This window comes from Falco cherrug, chromosome 9, assembly GCF_023634085.1.
Source record: "Falco cherrug isolate bFalChe1 chromosome 9, bFalChe1.pri, whole genome shotgun sequence".
Taxonomy (NCBI): Eukaryota; Metazoa; Chordata; class Aves; order Falconiformes; family Falconidae; genus Falco; species Falco cherrug.
Window position 1 is genome coordinate 51,960,290 of NC_073705.1, and position 24,042 is coordinate 51,984,331.

The following is a 24,042-nucleotide window of genomic DNA, read 5'->3' on the forward strand; positions in this document are numbered from 1 at the left end:
TGTCAGTAAACTTCACATAAAGTAGTAAACTAAGCCATAATAAATAGAAAGTATATGGTAATAACCCTGTGATGGGTATAAACAACACAGCTCAAAATGTTCCAATAAAAATAAATTTAATTTTACAACATATACATATAAAAACTTCTCTGAATGAAACACTAACATATTTTCTTTAAGGCACCTAGGGGAAAGAAAACAAGAAAAGGCAATTAAGAAATTAAGATGTGGAACTTACCAAAGAAGTGTTACAATACAAGAACTGAATCCTGTTGTTGAAAGGCTTTTAGAGGGAACCAGGCTGTCTCCCCTTCCTGCTTCCCTACGCCCTTCTTCAGATTACTCCATTAACAACACTGGCTGTCAGTAGGTTAAATAGTACAAAAACTAAGCTATGACTCCACATAGCATCGCATTCCATGTTCAAGTATAAAGTTCCAAAAATTAACTGAAGCATATCACTTAACTGACCATCAAATGTAAAAATAAAGTGGTTTTTTTTCAGTTAATCGCTGCATACGTTTCATTCCATGAAGAGATCAAGAATTCAGAAACGCTTCAGACATTACACAATTACCTGCTTATAGTTTTTCTACATTTTTTTAAGTCACAGGTAGTTTCCCTGCAGTTCTTTCACATGCATAAAGAAGTCAGACACTGTATACTTATTTTGTTTGATTTATTAGAAGAACTTACTTGAATTAAGCTGTGTCCATATCATCTTCATTTTTAAGAGGAGAGCTAATCATGGGTTCTGTTATTTCATATGTTTCTACAATTTCCTGGTGAGAAATGACAGGAGTGAGTACGCAAGTTACAGGAGCTGAACTATTTCAATTTAACTGCAGTTACCACCAGGTAGTAGTCAAAGTCTCTCATACTAAAGTACTATTTCAAATTACCAAGTTTCTTCTGCACATTCTAAGCAAGGGACAAAGGAGGAGAGTTTCTTGTGCTAAAAACTACTTTTTGTGTAAGATTTTATCACAAACAGCGAGGAAACTGTATGGAGAACTTCCCCTCTAGAAGCAAATATCATATATAAGGGCAGAAACAGAATCCATATTTATGCAGCGCTCATATAAAACAGTAAAGGCAAATCACTGCCCAACTTAAAAGCACTGAAACTGAACAGGCTTCAAGGATCAAAGATAAAATTGCTATCCCAATTCTCAGTTTTCTTGCAGTTAAAAGCACAGATTTGTGATTGTTCTGGAACCCATAAAATTAAATGTAGTGATGATATATACAGGAACACCTATCCTCATCGGAGTACATAACAACATAGCTCCCTGATGTGTTCTTACACTTAAGGGGAAAAAAAATTGAAGTATTATACCTTCCATTCTTGATGGTTCAGAGATATGACAACCTGGTTCCGTTCTCCAGCACCACCATCACCCTCCCTTCGCTCACTGTCTTTTGACGGCTCTGTTCAAAATACAGCATTTTCATAACCTTTACAGCTGTAAAGTCACTTTCCTCCAGGAACACAAATGTTTCACAAAAGGCAAATAAATTGTATATGCTCCACTAAGTTAGTTTCTATCAATAGCCTGTACCATGTATTAAAGAAACTTCTTTAGTCTTCCTCCTAAAAATATATGAACTAACATTTCTCAGAGTCCCAGGAAGACCCAAGTACTTAATCTTTCATGGAATCTCGCCAAAGTCTTAATTCCATTGACATTCTGCGGGAAGACCTCATATATTATATACATATATATATACATATATATACACACATATACACATCTCCTTTTCAACCGTTTTGAAGTTGCAGCACTCCCCAACTCAGACAAAGGAGACTTCTTACACACAAAAATATCTTTTCTCAGCAAAGCATAACAATGTTCATATTCTTATTAGCAAAAATATCCCATAAAAGGAAGGGTAATAACCTTTTATTTCTATCAATAGAATTAATTTTTATAGATCAGCATAATGGCCTTTTCCTATATTTTGATATTTAAAGAAAGTCCATCCTTTCAGTTCCTCTCATACACCTCTTCACACCTTCAAATACATTCACTGCATATCCCCAAATCTCTACTTTTGCAGCTAAAAACATAGCTCAAACTTTGTGAACACTTAAGATGTAGCTACTTTCCAATGTTGTAACAAAAAACAATCACAGTCTTTTAAAATTAGATCTTACCTATTATTGGTAATTTATCATCATCCAACTTTAATCTTGCAAAACCATCCTAAAAGACAATAGGATTTAAAGTTTCAGAAATTAGAGCCATCTAATTAGGACAGTGCACTGAGATTTCCTATTTTTAACATAATATATTAGATAATCATAAACAGGTACATATATTGATAAAGAATCTTAATTGGCATACCAAATCAGAAAAATTATTTATATATTGCACTTATTCATAAAGCATGCAGCTGATACAGGACAGTTGGCAACTGCTGGATTATAAAAAAAATGTTTTATTAAAAAATCATTATTATTCATTAAGTATACTTGAGTTAACCCTTCATAATCACATCACTCTTCACTACAAACCTAAGTTTAGTCAAAATATATCTGTAAGTTTTTCTGTTTTCCCAAATTCATTTTACTTATCAGACCAACTATGTATAGCTGGATATGCAAATCTACAGACTCAACAAGAACATAAAACACTGCACTGACACACTTTCCTACAACCTCAGTAACTCTTCAGTACTCTGTGAGCACTCTTCTACACTAAAAAGTAAGCTAGAATCCCTTTTCAAAAAGTGTATTAACAACAAAAGTTTCACTATTGTTTTGTTGGTAAATTGATTGTAGTAGAAAAATCTTATTTAAAAAGATTAGTCTGTCAACTCTTTTCTATTCATTTACCAAATTATCATACACTGTGTGTTGAAAACAAATTAGGATTCCTAACATTTGAATCCTAATCTGTCAATATTAAAGCCATAAAAACAACGAATCCATATTTATAGATAATTCCAGTATCTAAAATAAGATTTCAAGAACATGTCATGCCTTACCCTTATAATGAAGGACACATGAAAGATGTTTTCCACAGTGCGTGGAAATGATTTTGGATCAATCACAAGATCAAAGAAGGAAATGGGCGTATCAGCTAGAGAAGCAGAAATGGGTTTGTTAAAAAAAAAACCACAGGTGGTATTCACAGAGCCAGTTACGTAAACAAACACTTAACTCCTTTTAAAAGCTAACAATGTTTATGTCAACTAAGTTACATTGTTGAATTCCTAGTTGCCTACACAAACAAAATGTCTAGAGCATATTTCCTTCCACCTTTTGCCACACACATATACATACGTTACGACTATTTATTGCCTTCTAAAAAATGGCATGCTGTAATAAGAGGGAGAGTAGGATTTAAATTTATTTTGCAGTCAAACAGCAACTGACCAGTGTTCATTAAAAAATACAGTCAGCGTATATCCCTTAACATAAGGATTTTTACTTGCAAACTCCACCTAATTTTGTAGTTTAACCACTCTTAACTGTAGAATATTAACAGCATTTATCTTCTCAAATTAATGCTTTAAAAGCTTAGTTGAATCATACTTACGATCATTTTTAAAATGAGTTTGCAATAATCCCAAGATCCTCTCTACTTCTTTTTCTGTAGCTTCCTGATGAGACTCCTCCATTTTTTTTAACTGGAAAAAAGAAACAGTTTCACCTCAACTAACCACTGTTTTAAGACATAACACAAAAGATAATTTTGTCCTCTATGCCACACATGCACAGTTACAGACACACTTATGTAAGCATTAGACAACTTCCAAAGTGCTTTAGGAATGAATTCCCACCTTACAATATGAAACTGAAAGGCCACAGTTTTTGTGGTTTGGGCCTATTTACAGGTCTATGCTTACCTTCCAATAGTTCTGTGGAACTGGGTTACCCCTAGTGGTACAGTCTATGAGTTTACTGAAGAAGTTAACTTGCAAGCATAGAAGGGCGGGTTATTAAGATCTTTAACTTTTTTCCAGAAAAGACACCTAAGTTGACACGTAAGAAACATCATGGCATGAAGTTTGACATGGTCAAAGGACACAACTATTGCCATTTTACAGATTTGTTCATTGCCTGCAAAGCAGGGTACTCCAATCATCCTTCAAGTACTATAATCAGTTCAGTTTTCAAGTACAATCTTCAGGAATCCGTTTGCTATTCCTGTTAGCTAACACTTCCCCTTTGACCACCTTACAATAAAGCAAACTACAGGAACTTTCACACGTAATGATGTATCTAACACAGATTAACACGTGTGCTGGTGTTGACCTAAGCAAACCACAAAGAGCAGTCACTTCTGGAAACAACTCTGGCAAACCCTCCAGCTCCTCTTCCCCCCAGTACAAATTTTATCAGAATAATTTCTATCACTATTTGGATTATTATGAAGTAGGATGTATTTAAAAAGGCATACTCAACATTTTGCCTTATGTCCTGGCATTATCTGCCAGAGGTTCCCTGTAACAATGTGGCTTATTCTTTCAAAGTTTCAAATGTAAGCTTTCCTGTAAGTGTTCTCGGGCTTTTGCCTTTCTGCCAGAGTAAGACAGAGAACATAAGGAAACGGAAACAGGGAAGAGCTCATTAGTTTGATGCTGTTAACCACATTTCTGTGCAAATGCCACACACTGTTAAACACTCTTCAAATAAAGGTTGAAAACATGCTAATGTAGAGAAGTGGGGGTTTTAGTTTCCTTTCAAAACAATGACATCAGAACAAATGAGCTAATTTGAACTTGGAAAAAACCCATCAGTCTGTAAATCCTATCTCCTTCCACTCGCTGAGAAACTGCACTCCATATAAATCAAGAAGCCTGATAATGAAGTCTGAATCCTTTAGTACTACACAGTTCGTAACTACAAAACCCAAAACAACACAAACAGAAAAAGTCAGAAGTCAATTGCAGTAATTACACCATAACAAATAATTAATCAAGATACCACTTCTACAAACCTGAGCAGGCATTGCCCGTTTCTCTTCTCCTCCAGTAGTCTTTTTCTGCCTCTCAATCCGTTGCCTTGGTACAGGAGGATCAGACTTGAAAGATCCCAACCTAATCAAAATAAAGAGAACACATATGTGGAAATACATTTTACATTATATGCTAAGAAATCTATATACTGAGCAGTTGATCGCCTGATAAAGTATAAAGAAATGACTGATAGCTAAAAATAAAGCCTCATCACATTTAGAGACTTCTGTAAACAACCATCCCCAAAAGTTGCTCCCAATATAAGTTGGCAGCCTCATACCAGAATTATCAACAGAGGTATAAAATTTGATGCAATTAATCCAAGTGATTTTATTTCTTTCGAACTGAAAACTTTAAATCTACTTCTCTTTAGTGAAGAAATGAAACAAAGAATATGGTTCATATCCTCCAATATCTCTCTTTGAATTTATTACGAATTTTTCTGTCTGAAAACTCTCTCCGTACAATATTTACCTCTTTTTCATCTATTGTTTAGTTTCTATAAGCTCAGGTTTGCAGTAAGCTCTTTTAAAAAATAATCCACAAATTTTTAAAACACAGCCTATCAATAGAACATTCAGTACACTAAAAAGAGATCCAACATTTCTCACTAAACAATGTGAATGTAATATACGTGCTAGATTTAGGCACTTTCTTGAAGTGCTCACCTCTCTTCATTGACTATACAAGGAACCCAGGCTCCTAACTTGCCTTGCCTTGGATCTCCACCAAGTTAGGTGCCTAAAGGAGAGAGGGTGAATTGAGATTCAATCCAAGTTAGTTCAGCAGGTACCCAAAAATTCTGCAGCACATTTTTCCCTACCTTGGATGAGTTGCAACTGCTCAATTTCAGAAGTCATGGCCTTATCTTGGGGAAAAAACAAAACTCAGGCCTCAGATAATCATAGGTGGAGTCAAAAATAAGTAGGTCTTTTCCTAAACTGAGAACTACACTTTATTATTTAAAATTAATGCTTTGCAAATATTCACATAACCTCCATCAAAAGAAGCTCATCATTACTTAAGATGTCAAAATGCAACTAATGCGAAAAGTCTTTCTTGCAGCCAGTTTTATCTTAAGATCATAAAAGTAATCAGAAAATATACTTATCGTTTAGAGCTTACAGCTTGAAAGTGCAAACAGAAGTTTGAAATATCTCAGTTAGCTATCCAGCATTAAATATCTGCTATCCAACATGATATCATCATCAAAAATGATGAAATTACTATAGTCAGGAGCTTTCTTAAAATTACAGTGATATGCATTTAGGGGTGGAACCAGTTTAAAAGCATAGACAACTGAATAATATTCTATCAGCTCTACTGTTGATAATTAAATTGAAGTAGATCCTGCTATTGTAGGCTGACTTTGAGAGATTTAAATTGGAGTGTTGTCTATAAGCCAGGTGACCAAGGGTCATTTGATAGCAAATAAAAAGGCTCCTACTAAGTGGGTTGCCTAGGCATAAGGACAGATGATGCTGATTCTGCATAAGGCCACTTGCCAGAAATCAGGCAATTTCTTCTGAAGGCAGAGTCAGAAAACAACACTGTAAAAGGCAACCCATTAACACAGACATACAAGAATTGTTGGGTCTTTTCATGATAATAGAGTCATCATGTAAAAGACATAGACCCTGATGGACTGACCTTCCATAACTGTCTGGAAAAGAGAAAAAAAATCTCTATCCATAATTCTGGCTGCAGATTGTAGCCAAGCCAATTCAAAATCAAAGAGAGAAATATTATAAAATATTTTGGAGACAAGTAGTTCACTGTACCATAATAATAAACACCACACAAAAGTTCTTGTTGACATGACAATCTGCGACCTAAGATTAAACTCTACTGAAGCCCAGGGCATTAAAAATAAGAATCCATTAAGACCACTAGCTTTTGCTGCAGTAAATACAATTTCTTAAATAAACTTACATATAGTGAAAAGAAGGTGCTCTTCTAAAGTACTGTTCTGCTTCTGCTCCCAGTTTATGCCAGGCATTACAAGCTAAATAGCCACCTGAAATGTCCTCACAATCAGAATCACCATCATTCTCTTCTTTTTCTATGCGGTTTATACCCATGAAGGTTAGCTACAAAAGGAAAAAGCTGCAATGAAAATTCACTTAAAAGAAATACTAGTAGCTACATTAATGATGAAATACAGTATTATGGTGTTTATCCTGCAAGATTAATATTTAATATCACTGCATAAGAACCTTGACTTTCCTGAAGATACTGTGCAAACAGAAGAACACTCACATACAGACTTGCTGTGTTCAGCAAACAATGAAATAAAGAGCTATAGGTAAATAAAACTGCCTGCATTCCAAGAGAATTTCAAGGATGTATGAAGTAGCAAAGCATTACTTAAATTGCACTATAAAACTAAGATGTCTCACAGTTTCTGAACACCACACACACACACGCACTTTTCCAGGAAACCCAGCTCCTCAAATACCAAAACACAACTTATTTGGCCCAACTCCAAATCCACCAATCCTGACTTCCCCTGGAAAAATTTCAATAAGGCAACTGAACTGGATGTTGTTTTTATATTGCAGAGCTCTAGACTTGACCAAAGACTCCTTACTAATCTGCTGTAACATCAGAGAAAATTTTTGGCAGGGAGTCTGCTTCAAAGCTGTTCTGAACTGACTCTTCCACCCAGTCACAATAGAGACACAAAACTTGTCAAGTCTGAAGACACACAAGTGATCCAAGCTCCCATTGCATGTCAGTGACACCATGCCTTAAGAATCCAAAAACATATAAAACTGCAGACAGGATAAAGAAACTACTTAGGTTTTGGGAAACTACAAAACAGCGAGTATAAAAAAAGTGCACAAGACTACCTTAAGAGCATGAACCAACTGAACAGTGATAAAAGCATCAGCAACACAACACAATGGGCAAGATGTCTGCATTTTAAGTTAGATTTTCCCCTACGCATACTGAAAATGCTTAATACATAGTTTAAAACTATTAACAACATTAACCAGAAAGTTAATCACAGAAATCAATACGAAAATTTTAAAATTCCTTCAGAACTGTTATGTGTTGGCTGATAATATTTTTTTTTCTCTGATTCTGTAACAAATAGGGCAAACCTCCAGCAAAATTGTTGATAAATTCAGAGCCTGGAACTTACCAAGTCTTCCGCAAATGCTAGTGAATCAAATGCCGTCATCCCAAAGTGCAACTCACTGGCCTTCTCCTTTCCTAGATTTGATGCTAAGACAAGAAATTGGGCATCCAGCGCAGCCTCTCGTGCACAGGAAACTGTTACAGAAAAGATTTTATGTATTTAAAATTTACTCTATTTATTAATTATGTATAAAAAATTTAGCATACAGACTATCCTTGGTATAAAGCTTCGTAGCTCATATTATTGCAATGACCCCTAACACACTCATACATAATCCTTACAATATTTTCATTAAAAAAAAAATGGAGCAAAAAGGAGAGGATGACACTTGCAAAGGCAAGCATGGAAAAGTAACATGTTATCTTAACCAATAAAATGTGTATTTCATTGATATATTTTCCACCGCTCCAAGAGAAATCAACCTCTCTACACTGATATCTTTTATATGTAGTACTTACATATATTGTTCTAGTCAGGATAAAGCAAGGAGTATTTCTAAGTGCAAACAAACACTAATGATACTTCATGTCTCATATCAACTTATTCAAACAATTCCTCTTCAACTAAACATATCTATTTCAAGTTATACTTTAATAATTCTGACAAAGTACTTGGAACAACTTTATTCTCTTGTCCTTTTTTTGTTTATAAGGCATTATCGCCTCACTCTTGGCCAGCTTTCAAGCAAAGACCTCTAATGAGGACCACAGAATTTGTTTTACCTGCACTAAACAGTTTATTGGCTTCTTCCAAAGCTTCTGTCAGTCTGTTGCTTTTTGAACTCAGCATATCCTCACGATTTTCTGGGAAGGGACACAAATGCAATGCTGAATTACTTAAATACAGAAGCATCGAGAAATACATACTTACACCTTAATCAAAACTGGCTGGTTCATAGCCCATCGCACACACAAAAATACCCAATATAGTTATAGTACATTAATTGCAAGATTATGTAGGCTCTATTTTTATTAATGCTTATGCATGAACTCAGTTTAAACTCATCATTTTCCATTTACTTCAATGGAATAAGATTTATATGCTCAAACTTATGCTAGCATATCCCAGATTCCTCTTGGTTCCAGTAAAGCATCTCTATCTGTGTCAGAGCAGCTACCAGATACCATGGTTTTCTGCATGTTATTCATCTTACAAGTTATTAAAGACTTCCATGAAAGAAACAAATGAGCCCCCACCAAGCATGCATGTTTGCTTTCCAAAGATCACCATGTCAGTTACATGCAACAGCGTACATAACAAGGCTTTCAGATGTTCAGTTCAGCACCACTTGTAAGGTCATATACCATACTCTATGCACTAACACACCACTGTAGTTCTGCATAAACACAGTCTGCATCACCCATAAACTGCATTGTATTCTCTCGTAAAGAAAACCCTACAAATTTAGCAAACATGCAGAAAACAACATGCTGCTGAACTTGGCAGTGCTTACTCAACTAACCATTGTTACGCTTTCATAAGAAAGGCAGCACACTCCAAACATACAAAGGAAAAGTACTGACACACCCATCTAGAGAAGTGCTAAAAATCCATTAGCACTTGCTGTAAAGCCTAAGAATAACTTTCTGGTCCGGGCAGATACTGGTACCTGCAGTTTGAAATGAAAGCTCAAACACCATGCAGCAAAATTTAAAGGCTTTCAGTGTATCTCCAAGGCTGACACTGCTCCGCTGCATCAATGCGATTATATATGCTACATATGGGTAAATCCCTCATAGCCTTGCTGCCCCTGGGCATGCAAATACTTCCCGGGAAACAAATTGCGACCTAACTACTGGCCCAAAAATTCAACACAGTCCAAGGAACTTGGAGTTCCCACGAAAGCTTTAGGAGTTCCTCACCCAACACGGCCAGGTTACCAGCCTAGCACCTAAACGACCGCCACAGCACCCACTCTTGGCCCCCAGACAAAGCCGGCCCCCACAGCATGCTGCATCGCCCCTGAAGGGAGCTGCACCCCGGGCTTACGCTGCACGCTGTAGATGAGCTCCCGGTACTGGTTCCGGATCATCCTCCTCCTGCGTTCATCGCCGGCGCCCTCGGCGCTGCCCGGCTGCCCGGGCTCGTCTTCCGCCACCTCGGGTTCCCTGCCCTCCTCCCCGGAGGCCTGCGGGCGGTGCCGGCCCGACAGCCGCTGCTGTTTGCGCTGGGGCACGGCACCGTTGCGCGAAGTGGACGGCAACGAGAGGCGGTCGCAGCCCGCGCCCGAGCTCCGCGAGGAGAGATCACCGCTTCCACCCGCCTCCGACATCGCTGGTCGGCGCCCTGGGCCCTCACGAGCCACCGCGGAAGAGGCGCGGCAGGCCGGCGCCCCGGGAGGCTGCCGCCCCGGCAGCCCAGCCCCGCAGGAGGCACCGAGGGCGCCAAGACGCCGGCTACCGGTTGCGACGGCGGCTCGAGAGGGCCAAACCCACGGGGCGGGCCCGGGGCCGGCACGGCACGGCACGGCCCGCTCCCCTCCCCTCCGCAGCAGGCGCTGCTGCTGCCGCGGCCGCCCCGTGGAGGTCGCTGCCGGGACGTGAGACCAGCAGAGCCCGCGGTGCCTGACAGGGCGGCAGTTCCCTGCCCAGGCGGCCAGGGCCACTTCCTCAGGGCGGGCCGGCTGCCGCTCTCTGAGGCAAAAGGGCGGGAATGCAGCAGTGGGCGGGCCGGCCACCGCCCTCTGAGGTAAAAGGGCGGGAACGCAGCAGTGGGCGGGCCGGCCGCCGCCCTCTGAGGTAAAAGGGCGGGAACGCAGCAGTGGGCGGGCCGGCCGCCGCTCTCTGAGGCAAAAGGGCGGGAACGCAGCAGTGGGCGGGCCGCGTCGAGGCCCTGCTCTCAGCCCACTATCTGGTCCTTGGCTCGTCCGAAAACAAATTGCGCCTGCGTAAATCGTTTCGAATAAAGGTCTATTCACGCATGTTCGAGACTTGGCTTTTCACCTCTTGGATGAAGCAGGTTTTCTGCTTTTAAAAAGCTGAGCAGGAAAGTCCTACCACTTTCATCTTTATTAAGGAATGGAAATATAAAGATGCACCTGATGGTAGCAAGTCTCTTGTCTACTTTTAAGTTCCTTTAAGGAGCAGAAGAGGTTGAAAATTAGAGACGAAGGGAGGGTAGACTTGACTGAGCATCACTGGTACGTGTATTTCCATACAAATGTATAGACTAATCACTAAACAGGGATCTGTGTTCTTGCAAATAAAAGTAACAAATGTATACTTTGAAGTGGAATAGACTGCTACCTTAGTTAATCATCACCAGTGGCATTGTTTATACAAAAGGCAACAAAGTTAAAGCAATGTTAAATGTAACAATATGTATTTTTTAATTTACCAGGAAGGAATGTACCTTCAGTATTTTAAAGTTATCCACAACCAAGCATTGTAAGTCTGGAAAATCGGCAATATTCAAATTGTCATTTACTTATGAGCATTTTATTACAGACTTAAAAAAAATGCTTTAATACATAGTTTCATCTCTCTTTCTATTCCTTTCCCAGTGCCAGTATCATTAGAGCTGAGTGGATCTAGCTTCTAATTTGGTGCAGTGGGCCATGTAACAGCCCTCATTGCCCTTATTTTTTACATAGTTCATCATAACTAGTAGAAGTCTTGTATAAAAATCAGTAGTTTAGGTGTGCTGAGTGCTTATTTCTGACAACCTGGTGATCCTACTCCATACCCCTGAAGTCCTAAAAACATAATCTGCATAGTGTATGTCAGTCAACTTCAGATTTTCTTATACCATTTAGTTGAGCATTAATCCAGAGGTGTGTTGGGTTCTCCTAAGAATTTAACGTATTTGTGAAACTTGAGGCAAAATCTAAATGCACAACTTACCATAGATTGGTACAATTAATATGAAACTTTTTACATGTTTGCAAAAGCTCTGATCCATGCAAAGATACTGTCTGTCAAAATGAATTCCTTGTGTGAATCCATTGACTCCAACAAAGCTATCCTAAAAGGTGATTTTATTCAAATACATTCTTTCAAAGGCAACAGATGCCCCTTAATATAATTCAAAATTATGAGTATAAGGGGTTTATTATAATACATGATCAGAGTAATAATATAGTACATTAAAAGTTTATTTCTAGGAAATTTCCTAGTGACTTTTTAAAAATTGTACATTTTAATTGCAAGGAATCTAGGAATTTACTTGCAGCTTGCTTTGCTTAATTTTCAAGTTCAAATTAATCCTGAAAAATACAAATACATAGGATTTAATACTTTATTGTGTGATTAATACTATTGTGTTGCTTTAATTATTGTGGTGTTTTATTAGAGAGTATTTTTAGCAGGCATTTTAAAACATCTTCATAGATCAGACTGATTCAGTATACAGTCACAGATCTACCTTGTCTTCCCCACGCCAGTACTTCTGCTGGACTACAGACTGCAAGCATGCATAAGCTATCTTCCAAAATATATGTTTAAAATACTTATTTTTTCAGTAAAAAATTATTAAATTATAGTTTGGACTCTTGAACAGTTTTCTATTATTATACTTTGTGTGACTAGTAGAGTGCTGTCAAGTTTGCATTGCAAATTCTTTATGAGTAATATGCTTTTGGACCCTGACACAGAAAGTCTCAAAAGAGGATCCAAACAAGACTGGGGCCCATTGTACAATGCAGTACAGAAACACATAGTAATAAACATTGCCTGTTCCAAAGACTTTGTAGTACAGTGCAAAATGCAAAATGCAGAGCTGGGTGGGAGGCAAAGTGGTAAAAGGTTCAAGATGAGGTGAAAGGTTCAATACTTTGCTGAAGAAATCCTCTTGTGTCCAGTCTCGTACAAACACTAATCTTACGTTTCTGAAGATGATGCTTGCTTTCTTGAAGTCTGTGTTTGACCTTTCTTGGTGCTTAGACAAGTAGGGCCCTTTACCCATTAGGTCATTAGGTACAAGAGCAAAATATCCCACAGACTGCTCTTTGTCTCAACTATACAATATAGTAGCAAACAGTGTTCTTAAAGAGGTAAACCACATTAGCCAAAAATTAAATACTGAAAAGCACAACAAATACCATGCAGAGTATAAATTCACTTTCAACAAGAATGCTGTGCACTATAAAAGGATTTCAACAATTACTGTCACATTCCTATGGTACCTTGTATTTATGTCTGAAATAAGACCACTCCTCATAGATTAGTGGAGTTTAATCTGAACTCAGTTTTCAGTTCATCATAAAGAACTCTTTCACTGAAGTTACACATGTCACTTGGAAGTGGTAGGAATGAGAGGAAAAGCCTACTGCTGCTCTTCATGTGGGCCAGCCTGTCACAGCACACACCACGCAGCTATGTGTGAGACAAAAGGTGGATGCTATCAGGACTCTTAATTGGTATTCCATCTTCTTGTTGCAGAGAACAGACTGGCAGTTTCCCACAGCATAACCAAGTATGTCATCTTGGGTCATCTGGAGAAACTGAATCTGGAATCACAGAGCGTGAAGAAAGGTATAACTGCATCTTTTTGCAGGAGGACAGAATGTGAGATATGGAAGTGTCAGCCAGCACAACTCCCAGTGTGCTGCTGTCTCATGACTGGAGGGTGACAGAGCCATTATGCCAGCACTGATTCTCCTGCCTGTAGATAGGCACATACATTCTGCAGGCCTGCCTTAGATCTACAAAGATGTCAAGGTTCTTGACTCCTGCTGATTCCAGTAGGAAGAAGTACCTAACTCATGCAGTAACTAGATCCTGTATTTTCAGCTTTTGCTGTAAGAGTTGTCCATAAACGATCTTAGCAAGTGAATGATTTTTGACCTGTGATGTATCAGTATTGTAGACAGCAGGTTCCTGATAGAGACAGTGAAAGGCAGAGAAAAGCAGAAGAATGAGGGCTAAAAGACCATATTTCAGGCTATAGGACAGGTTGTGAGGAACTCTTACCAGTCTCAGCTATAGCGAGGACACATTGTGCATTACTCAAGAGAGTTCTCAGCAGCCTTCCTCTCCTATTCACAGTCATATGGCATCCCACTGACAATTATTTTCTTAGGAAAATATGAGCAGACTGTACAATAAACCAATTTTCAAACATAGTTTAACAGCTGGAAGCCAGAAGCGACATCATGCAACTAGCAGATTCTGCCTCCTGTGCCACTAACTCTGTTTAAGAATTACAGCATTTATCTGAAAATTAATTTACGACACATGCAGTATGACCTCTCATCTCCCAGACCTCACCTTCCAAAATAATGCCATTGCCTTCTATAAGCTGACTCACAACACACAACTTCAGAAAAAGTGGAAATATAGGGGGATATTATTAAGAAACTACCATATATGTTCTTGATGTATGTGGACTTTCTCATCCCAGTGAGTCCAGATGTCAGGATGCAAATACAAGCTCAGCAAATGTGTGTATATGTGAGCTGCAATTTTTTAGTATCACCTGACTATGCTTAATACGAACTAAACATTTTGCAGTTATCACCAGACATTCCCCTGCATCTTAATTTTGAGATTTCTGCTTGTCCAGATGATCAGACTTCTACTTTCCTGACAATTATTGTGCATATATGTCGATTGTTATTGTGAACAGTGAAAACAATAACTTAAGAAAATATTCTATGTTCAGTTGATTGTGAGTTTCAAATTGCTCTTATGCACCAAGACTACTTTTTCATCTAATGTTCACTCTGTACTCACACATGCATATATGCAAAACCTTATTCTCATTGAAATGAGAAGACTTACATAAAGGAATCTTACAATAAATATTTCATATTTATTAGAATAGATTCACTGTATGCAGATTTCACCATTCCCTCTTTTGCCTTCTCTCAGAGTGCAGAAACGCACATAAAGTTTCCAGCATTTAGCAGAGAATCTCCAACTGAATTCTAATTCTTAACACTGCGTGCTTTGTACATAGCATGATAAGCAGCGGTTGATATGGATACTGTATTTCAGCAAGCAATGGGCAGTCTCCATTGTCATCAAATACAGAGCAATAATGGAGGGTTTTTTACGGTGCTGAGACATGAATTACCAGTGGTGTTCACTGTGCATCTCAGCTTGGGAGCTGCTCAGCATGCAGGTGCTTTCATCTAGAACCTATAAACTGTGGATCTACCACCATTCGATTTAGTATCAAATTTAATCATTTGTCCAGTTCTGGAAGATTGGTCTCCTGATGTGAAAACCCCAGAGCTGCTAGCAGGCAGTCCTAGGACTTAATGGGAAAAGGCCTGTTTTTAAATGAGATAGTTTAGTCATGCCCAGGAGTGTTGCTTATGATTTTAAAGCATGAACATTTTGCATTTTCCTTGAACACAGCAAAATTAATGCTGCTATTCAGGATTAAGAGATAAAGCAAGGCATTCATTGTCTAAGAACATGACAACACAGGACCTGTTGCCCACTGAAGGCTGTTCCTGACATAAAGATAATCCTGGTAATCTGAAATGGGGCCTAGACTAATTGAAAACATCAGAAACAAGACATCTGAGATATTTGCCATTCAGCTGCCAGCTCTGCAAGCAAACGCAGATGAGGGGAATTTCTTCTAAATAGATTTAATAAGAAACAAAATATTGTCCTAGCAATGTACAACATACTTGGTTCTTGCAGAAGCTTTTATTTCATAGAATGGTTTGAGTTGGGAGGGACCTTAAAGACCATCTCGTTCCACCCCCCTGCCAGGGGCAGGGACCCCTCCCAGCATCCCAGGCTGCTCCCAGCCCCATCCAGCCTGGCCTTGAGCACTGCCAGGGATGGGGCACCCACAGCTGCTCTGGGCAACCTGTGCCAGTGCCTCACCACCCTCACAACAAAGAATTTCTTCTTAATACCTAACCTATATCTACCCTTTTTTTCCATATTTTCCATATTTACAGATATTTCCGTATTTACAGATAATCCTGTGGGAGGTAAAAATTTGGCACCAGATCCTCTTTCAGCAGAGTGGATTAAGTTACAGCCCACCAAACCACAGTATACATTGTGCCAGTCTAAGAAGGTATTTTCAGAGGTATATGAAAGAACAATTAGTAATAGAACTCTGAACAAAACCTGGGGCCCAATCTGGTGAGATGTCAGGGAAAAAAACCCTTGCAAGATCAAACCCTCATTGGCACCAGGAAGTCTTTAATAACTCAGGGTTTCATTAAGTGAAGGATTGACACAGGATTGCTACAACAACCTTTGTTGTGGAAGTCATGCTGGTGGAGACTAAAATGTTTGAAACTCTTCACTTTTTCCCTAAAATCTAACAGCAATCTCATTTAGGAAAATGAAAAAAAAAATCTTTGTAAGAAGGAGCAGGAAATATATGCATACATCAATGATGCCTCAGAGTGGAGAATAGCCAGACACCTGCTGCTTTGGTGGTCCACCCAGTACATTTCTAATGGAGGAACAAAGGAATTAAAAGCAAATGCAGAACCATGCAAAAGAATAAGCCAATTAGTGCTCTGTAGAGTTATGCCCATATTTTGCATAACTGCTTGGCAATTTTTTGGACATTGACATTTTTATATGCCAATAATTTCCGTATTCCCAGAAAATTCATAGCAATTCACATTTCTTTCTAGCAATCTCTGGAAGTTATCACCTATTAGACATTGCCAAGACCATGCAAACAATTGACTCAAACCTAAGCACTGTGACAGGTTTAATCCTATCACAGCAATCATTTCTTCATATCTTGTGCTAATGTGAATATATTTTTATTACATGTGCTCTAAAGGCCCGTAATGCACAACTTATCATGAAAGAAATATTTTTTTCTTTTCTGAAATAACATATTCCAAGGGAGGATTTTCCAGAAGTACCATGTAACTGAAAACACACTCTACTTAGGAGTCATTTCTATGATTGATGTGGGTTTCCTATTCCAGCGGCACATGCTTTGGGGTTTTACAGTTAAGACAATTCTACACTGAAGTGTTTTTTTCCTGAAAGGCTCACAGATGTAACACTCTAACTTCAAGCACTACATCCAAACAAGTAGTCTGAGGTTCCATCTTACCCATCATGAGAAGAGATGAGCTGCTTTCCCTTTTTTCTGACCCTGTGGGCAAGAGAAAACTTAACAGGGACAAAGGGATGAAGAATGCAAAGGAGGCAGAGTACTTGTTTTTCCTGCTTTCCCTCCTGCCAGGTAATTTACTAGCATTCCCAGACTTCAAATGTTTATTCAGAACTCCAGCAAAGCATTCCTCAGGAAATATGTGGAGCAGTGCAGACTTGCAATAGTTTTCTTAAGGCAGCTATCACCTTTAGCCATACTGTGGTTATATACATTTGTCACATGCTAAACTGATTCATTTTCCCAGATTTCGCTTACTGAGTTAGTCAGGTGAGAAAGACAGCCTGACACTTAGTGGTTACAGTCCTGGAGTGAAAAGCCAGAGGGAAAATTCCAGATATATTGGTGTATCATGGTACTTGTCTCACTGCCTAAAGCAAACAGTATACTAACAACAACAGCAGCAGCCTGCACCCAGTGTACCGGACCTATCTCGGGTTACGCTCATCCAGCAACTGAGAATTCCCGTGAAGAACTGATGTGTCATAGCTCTACAGCTCCCTGGGTCAGATTCCTTACACTTCATAGCTATCCAGCATAGTGTTCTCAAACATAAGCCAATTCACATTAATAGAACACTTTCATGTGATCCAGGGAGAAAGGAGATCCATACACCAGCTAGGAGTGGAGGAGTGCAGAAGGTTATAAAAATCAGGGACAGAGTGGTACATTTTCATTTTTAGTCTAAAGGAAAATTGGGTAAGTGTTTTTTTATTAGTTCTTTAAATTTAAAAATGCCTAGATTCAAAACAGTTTACTAATTATGTTTTAGACATTACAAAAAAAAAACCCAAAGGGAGTGTCTAACAAGTAAAAGAAACTTTTCTCCTTACCAGAAATAAGTTTCTCCTTTGAGGTTCTACAGTTTCATGATCTCTTGTATAACTTGTTTTGCAATCCGTATAGCCTATAAAGTAGTCTACAGGATGATGTCTGTTTAGTCAGTATCTTTCTAAGACCAAGAGTCTGATCATTAAGTGTGCATGTCCTAAAATAGCTGTTTTAAAAACATGTTACAACATTACAGACTGTAATAGCAATTTGCAAATGCTTGAGTTTTTAAGTATGGCTCTCTTCCACTGTTATTCTTTTTTTCAAAAACAGTTCTAAGGATTTGTTTCAGAAAGCATTGCTTGTTGATTTTAAGTTCCCATGTAATGACAAGGTGTGTTTCTCATGCAGAATTTCAGAGATAAAATAAGCTAACTCTTATGTAGATGTTTGACGATGCTCTTAAGTGAGAACTGACTACAATGTTTTGTCCTTTCCTGCATAGCAAAGTTTGCTTCAAACTGTAAAACACAACACTGAACATCTGTAGGCAGAATATTGTCTCTGGTGACCCAAAGCTTTTATAGAAGGTCACTTCTAGCCTTTCCCACTGGGAGAGCTAATCAGATTAAAATAATACCTCACTAGTTTGAGGCTAACAAGAATGTGATTATGTTATTATTTTGAACATTGATGACATTATATTGAAATATGTTGTCAACATGTAAGACCATGGCCACTTCAATTATCTCTGGATTTTTTTAATAAACAGGGTTTATATTACTACAATGTTTTGGTATGTTCTGGAAACTATTTTTCAAGTAACTGCCTTTAAAAAGATAGGTTTATCTTCAGGCAGAAACTAACAATCATTATGACAGACATAAGATGACAATGGCAGACATACTTCTATCTGTATCATAAAGTTGGTACTCCCTGCAAAATCTGATCTTACTCAAAAAATAGCGTGGTTATAGCTTGAATTTGTTTCTGATGATTCAGGTATTCAGGATCAAGCTGCTAATTATCTTAGGAGTAGAACTTTTTCCCTTTACACGTCCCAAGAGATGGGTTAGAAACCTGCTATACATGTCGGAATTAAGAAAAAAAAATCCATCCTTTCATGTCACAACTCTTTAGCTATAGATTCAAAGATTAATTAAGTAGATGGTAATACATATATCTGTAAATCTTATTTTAAAGGGATTTTGGAAAGGAAAAAGGTAGAAGGGCTGGTAGTTGGCCAGTAAAGTCAGATGGGCCTATGGATGGAAGATCTAATCCTTATTGGCTTAGTTTTCAGTAACCTGCCATCTGCATTGACATCTGTATCTACATCTACATCCATGCATTTTTCGGTCTTTACAACAGAGATCTGTGACAATGACAAGCTTGGATACCCTAGCTTAAGGAGATCAGTAATCACTTTGCACATGCTCCAGAATTACCTAGTTAGTATTTTTCATCAAGTGTTTTGACAATCCCAGGGCAAGCTCTGGAAAGCAACCTAGTCTAGGAAAAAGCTGATCAAAGTTATATTATAGCTTGGTTATTTTATCGGTAAAGCAAGTTGTCAATGAGTGGTTGTGCTTGGATTGTCACATGGGCACTGGTTTGTGAGGATGATCAGAAAGGACACCTTTTCAAAGCCAGTCCAACAGCCTACTGCAAATTAAGAAGTAAAATAAACGTCCCCAGTTCCAATATTATACTTCATACTCACAAGTATGCCTGCAAACCATTTCCCCCTTATACAGAAAAATAGTTTACATTGTAAATTGCTTACTGGTTATTTTGTGGGGTTGATACAAATCAAGCAGGATAGAAATAGAAATAGAAGTAATAGTTTGGAGAACTTCCAGAGCAGGCAGCAGAGGAAGGGCTGAGGGAGGGGCATCTCTATGAAGGTTCAGGGTTGTGAAATCTGCAGATTGTAGTAGGGTCCCTGTCTTCATTGGTAACTTCCATTCAGCTGGATGGGGGGAAGGTATTTTTGAAGAATATTGAGTATATTCCTTTCTTACCACTTGAAGCTGTCTTTAAAATTCTCTTATATCTATCATCTATTATGGCATCATTAGAGAATGATCGACCTGTAACATTGGGCTTCTTTTAATCAGTGCTATGCTTCTTTCAGTGAGGGAAGTCAAACCAAGCCTTCATACTGACTGCTGATCTTTTTTCTGGAAAGATGAGCCTTCATTCTGGGGGAGGTGGGAGCGGAAGACTTTCAGATAAGCTTTCGTGTTCTCTGATGCCAGTAGAACAAAGTTTATAGAAGCTCCTTAAGTTCATAACAAGTCCAAAAAGAGTAAAAATTTACCCTACATCTATGATCTAGGCTTAAAACTAAATGAATAGCTTAAAAGCAGTTAATTGATTCTACATGCAATTGCAGAAACTAATGGTTTGAAGACTCTCACTGCTGACAGCTAGTATAAGACTACAGCCATCACAGATCATAGTTTTTATTTTTCATTACATAACCCTTTTTAAGAACTGGCTTCTAAAAATCACATGGTGAAACAAAGTTTGATTTAATTTTTGTATGTTTTCATTACAAGCTGTTGAATGCAGGATACTATGAAAATATATCCGTTGGTCAAGATACATATGCAGAATATACAAGCCTGAGCAAATTTGACAAAATACTGAATTATATATTCTTGCCAAATTAAATTTGTCATAAAATGCCAATTAGAACTTGACAGACTCTTCCACTTATGTGGTTTCACAGCAAACATATAATCCAGCTAGCACTCTTGGTTCTTGGTCAAACCCAAGACTCAGCCAGCTCTGAGTCCTTGCAAATGGATTAGGATATGTTTGTTTGCTTCACGTACAAACAGCGTGCTGCAGAGAATTTTATAGGACTGCACATAAACAAAAGGTAAGAACAATTTGTTTTGTTATCTAGATGAAGTCTGCTTTTCTGAATATAAGGAATCAGAAAAGATTGTTCATGGCAACCTGATTGAATGTATAGTGTAAACGCTTTTTCTTGCTATCAAAACACAATGTGATAGATATCATGCTAATATACATTTTTAAAAAAATATGACTGGTTGCCATATTTTCAACAGAAATATTTTAGCAGGGAGCAGGACTGGTGTAACCGTGAGCAAGAAAGCAGGACCACGAGATAATCTCTCTAGAGACAATGAAAGAAAACAGGAAACTATTCTTGAACCAATGCTATAGCTGTTTCTGCAGAACCGATCTGACTGAGGAATTGATCAAGTTAGACAAATTGGCATATATTTTCAAAGGAATTCTTTGGGAAATATGATTTCAGAATATTTTCTCCCATTCCCGAAACATGCTTCCTCCAGCAGAACTGTAAAAGATATAACTATTTTGGGGAAATAGACACTAAAATAGAGGAGGGTTATGTCCCTCAGCCCTATTTTTGATGAGTCTGTGAAGTGTCAGCCAAACAGCACCATTTCTGTGTGCTTAAGGTTTAATGTCAGGTTTTCACTCGCCCTCCAAAAGAGGCAGAGAGGATGTGTCTAGATCTTGTGAAGCACAAACAATTTTTGATGTTAACAAACTCTGACATTGTTAGCAACTCCTAGTTGATGCCAGAAGCACAAAGATTGCTGCAGTTAAGGGAAAGGGGAAAAGATGTACAAAAAAGCAGTTCGTGCATATCAAAATCCCAATTTTACAGGACAGCTTAATAAATCTGCAGTTTTTACTTTATATGCCTGGATTTTAATGTGCTCCATCTTGGTTTTAGCACGGTATAGGCTGAATTCTCCAACACTTCAGGGGGATACATGTGTGATGTATATTATACATAGCTTTCACTTTTGTTACTGTTAGCCTAGTATAATATGAGCTGTTGCCCTATTTTTCATCCTCATGAAAAAGCTTTTGATTAGACTATAAAGATTTTGCTTTATATTTCTGTATCTGTCTGTGTATTATATATACAGCATATTCATACAATTGGAACTACAGCGATTATCACTAACTGTTGGAATAAGTTGCATGCCTACTTGTTACATTGTCTCCCATTCCCAAAACTCACAGTTTCTATGCCACTTCCAACTGTAAACCGAAAACTATACTTAAACACTTTCTTTATGAGAAAGAGCTGATTCTACCCACACATTTGGAGCATTGCACAGTTTTATTGAACCCATATGAAAATATCTGCATGATGCAAGGGGGCAGGAGGTTTAAATTAATGGTCTTCATAAAGTTGGGTGTGGGGTTTTTTTTCCATTTCTCTGGTGGACTTTTGAATAATTGCAGTGTTCACATCCAAAGGTGATGTGTGGCAGAAACATTGAGCACAGAGATGTTCTTGCATTCTAATAAACTAACCTTAACATTTCTTAATTGTCATACATGAAATAGTCTCTGTATTAAGACTTACCAGCCCAATATTTGAACCGTGGCACCATTAAACCATTCCTATTGCTAAAAAGATTTCAAGAGTTTTGGAAATTGTGCTTATGCCTTTTGCATTAACATATCCTAGTCTCATCGTATCTTTCTATGGCAAGTTCTATTCTTACACCTGAAGTTTAAAGAAGTTTGATTCAACCTATAGGCTATCACGGTTTTCAGAGAAGAATATTACTCCTTTCTAGATGCACAGGACTTCACCCAGTAACCCTTAAGAGTTTGCTCATACAAGAACAAGAGAATCACATCTGGATGCAAGAAGTACCAGTGTTGATCCACTTTAGCCCTTTAATTACAGAAGGCAGTATTTTATATACCTCAACCATACATGAACTTTAAACTAGACAAACAATTGTAGGCCTTATTTTGTGCTTATTCCACTGAACTGGAATATGGTTAGTAGCCACTTTTTGCATATTTGACTGATATATTTGGATAAATATTTGACTGATATTTAGTTCCCTGCATTCTGTCATCATTTTATGTTGAGTAGAAGTTCTCTATTTTTTCATTTATTAATATATCAAAGTGCTTTGTGATGAGTTACAAACAGTTGGTATAACTGGGAGACAAAAATTCCATCTGTGAACTTGCGTATAGCATCATCCTAGGCATTATTTTGAATATTAGCTCCTGCTCTAAGAAGAAAAGGCATTTTTTTGCCATCAAGTCAAGGACATGCAATATAAAAAGGCACTTGGATGTCTAATATCCAAAAGAAACAGTCATAAGGCTTGCATAAACATGCAATATTTCCATCTGAAAGATGAAATCTCAAGAAAAATATGTCAAGCCAGAAGAACTGAGTGTTACTTTCCACTCTGCTCTGGTCTTCTGGCATCATTTAAGATACCGGTGCTGACTCTTGAGATTTTGTACCCCAGTGAATTGTCATATTTACTTTTGAGTCCACATCCATGTATGAATCCAGTCACTGGATTACAGTGATAGTACTGTGTGCTAAGGTTATAGACATCATAGGTGCAGCCGGAAAAGAACTAAGGCAATGCTGCTTATTTCCATCAGTTCATTACCTTCTATTATTTTCTTAGGGATGAAACGATCAATGACAGTAGACATAGATAAATAGTAGGTAAATAGAAATTAACTGCAGAATCAAATTTCATCTGTTCATCTGTCAAGTTCTATCTGTTGTAGTGACCAAAATCAAAATAACTATAGGTGATGTTCTGAACATGTCATTCAATTTTGATGTTAAAATCTTACTGAGATGAAAGGGGAAATTCACATCTTTATGAACCAGACTATTTGCAGACTGAGGAAGCCAATATTGCAGCCATTTGCAGATGATTTCTGAAGATTTTCTTCCCAAATTTTCATTCAGTATTACAATCCCTGCTTAAAAATGTCAATGTAGTGCCTAATTATGTGTAACAACAATTATTTGGCAAGCCTGGTCTCCAGGGAACCTTCTTCAAATCAAAATTGAGTTGCGTTAGAGTACTGTAAAGCCTGCAACTAACATATTCACTAACGATGAAGAAATGCTAATGGAAAAATACACCTGTAAATTAAGAGTGAACTTCTGAAACTGGATATTGTTTATTTTAGTGGAAAATGATAACAGGAATATAAATAGTGTAGACCCAGCTGGACAGAGCAATATGTTATATGAATTTAAATCTGTCATTAGTTGAAGCTGATTAGGTCTGTCTGTCAAAAGG

At 38.0% G+C, this 24,042-nt stretch overlaps 1 protein-coding gene across 3 annotated transcripts; it reads right to left on the bottom strand.

Annotated features, from left to right (window-relative positions):
- Positions 1-99: 99 nt before the first annotated feature.
- NSMCE4A (NSE4 homolog A, SMC5-SMC6 complex component) lies at positions 100-10,751 on the bottom strand. Of its 3 annotated transcripts, none has more exons than XM_027805495.2 (11): positions 10,103-10,751; positions 8,836-8,916; positions 8,117-8,247; positions 6,901-7,058; positions 4,950-5,049; positions 3,546-3,636; positions 2,992-3,086; positions 2,159-2,207; positions 1,340-1,431; positions 697-782; positions 100-184 (listed from the first exon to the last, which is right to left on the bottom strand). In XM_027805495.2, exons 1-10 carry the CDS (start codon positions 10,383-10,385, stop codon positions 702-704), a joined length of 1,161 nt encoding a protein of 386 aa, XP_027661296.2. In that variant the 5' UTR covers positions 10,386-10,751; the 3' UTR covers positions 100-184; positions 697-701. The 3 variants fall into 3 exon arrangements, with proteins under 3 accessions (XP_027661296.2, XP_027661297.2, XP_005439260.2); XM_027805496.2 differs by having other exon boundaries at positions 100-360; XM_005439203.4 differs by having other exon boundaries at positions 100-782.
- Between the last annotated feature and the right edge of the window lie 13,291 nt (positions 10,752-24,042).

Coding starts and splice junctions, on each gene's coding strand:
- NSMCE4A (XM_027805495.2), bottom strand. CDS start 10,385: ATGTCGGAGGCGGGTGGAAGCGGTGATCTCTCCTCGCGGAGCTCGGGC. Junction 8,248..8,835: donor CAATAAACTGTTTAGTGCAG/GTAAAACAAATT, acceptor TTTCTGTAACAG/TTTCCTGTGCACGAGAGGCT. Junction 783..1,339: donor TGAACCATCAAGAATGGAAG/GTATAATACTTC, acceptor ATTTCTCACCAG/GAAATTGTAGAAACATATGA.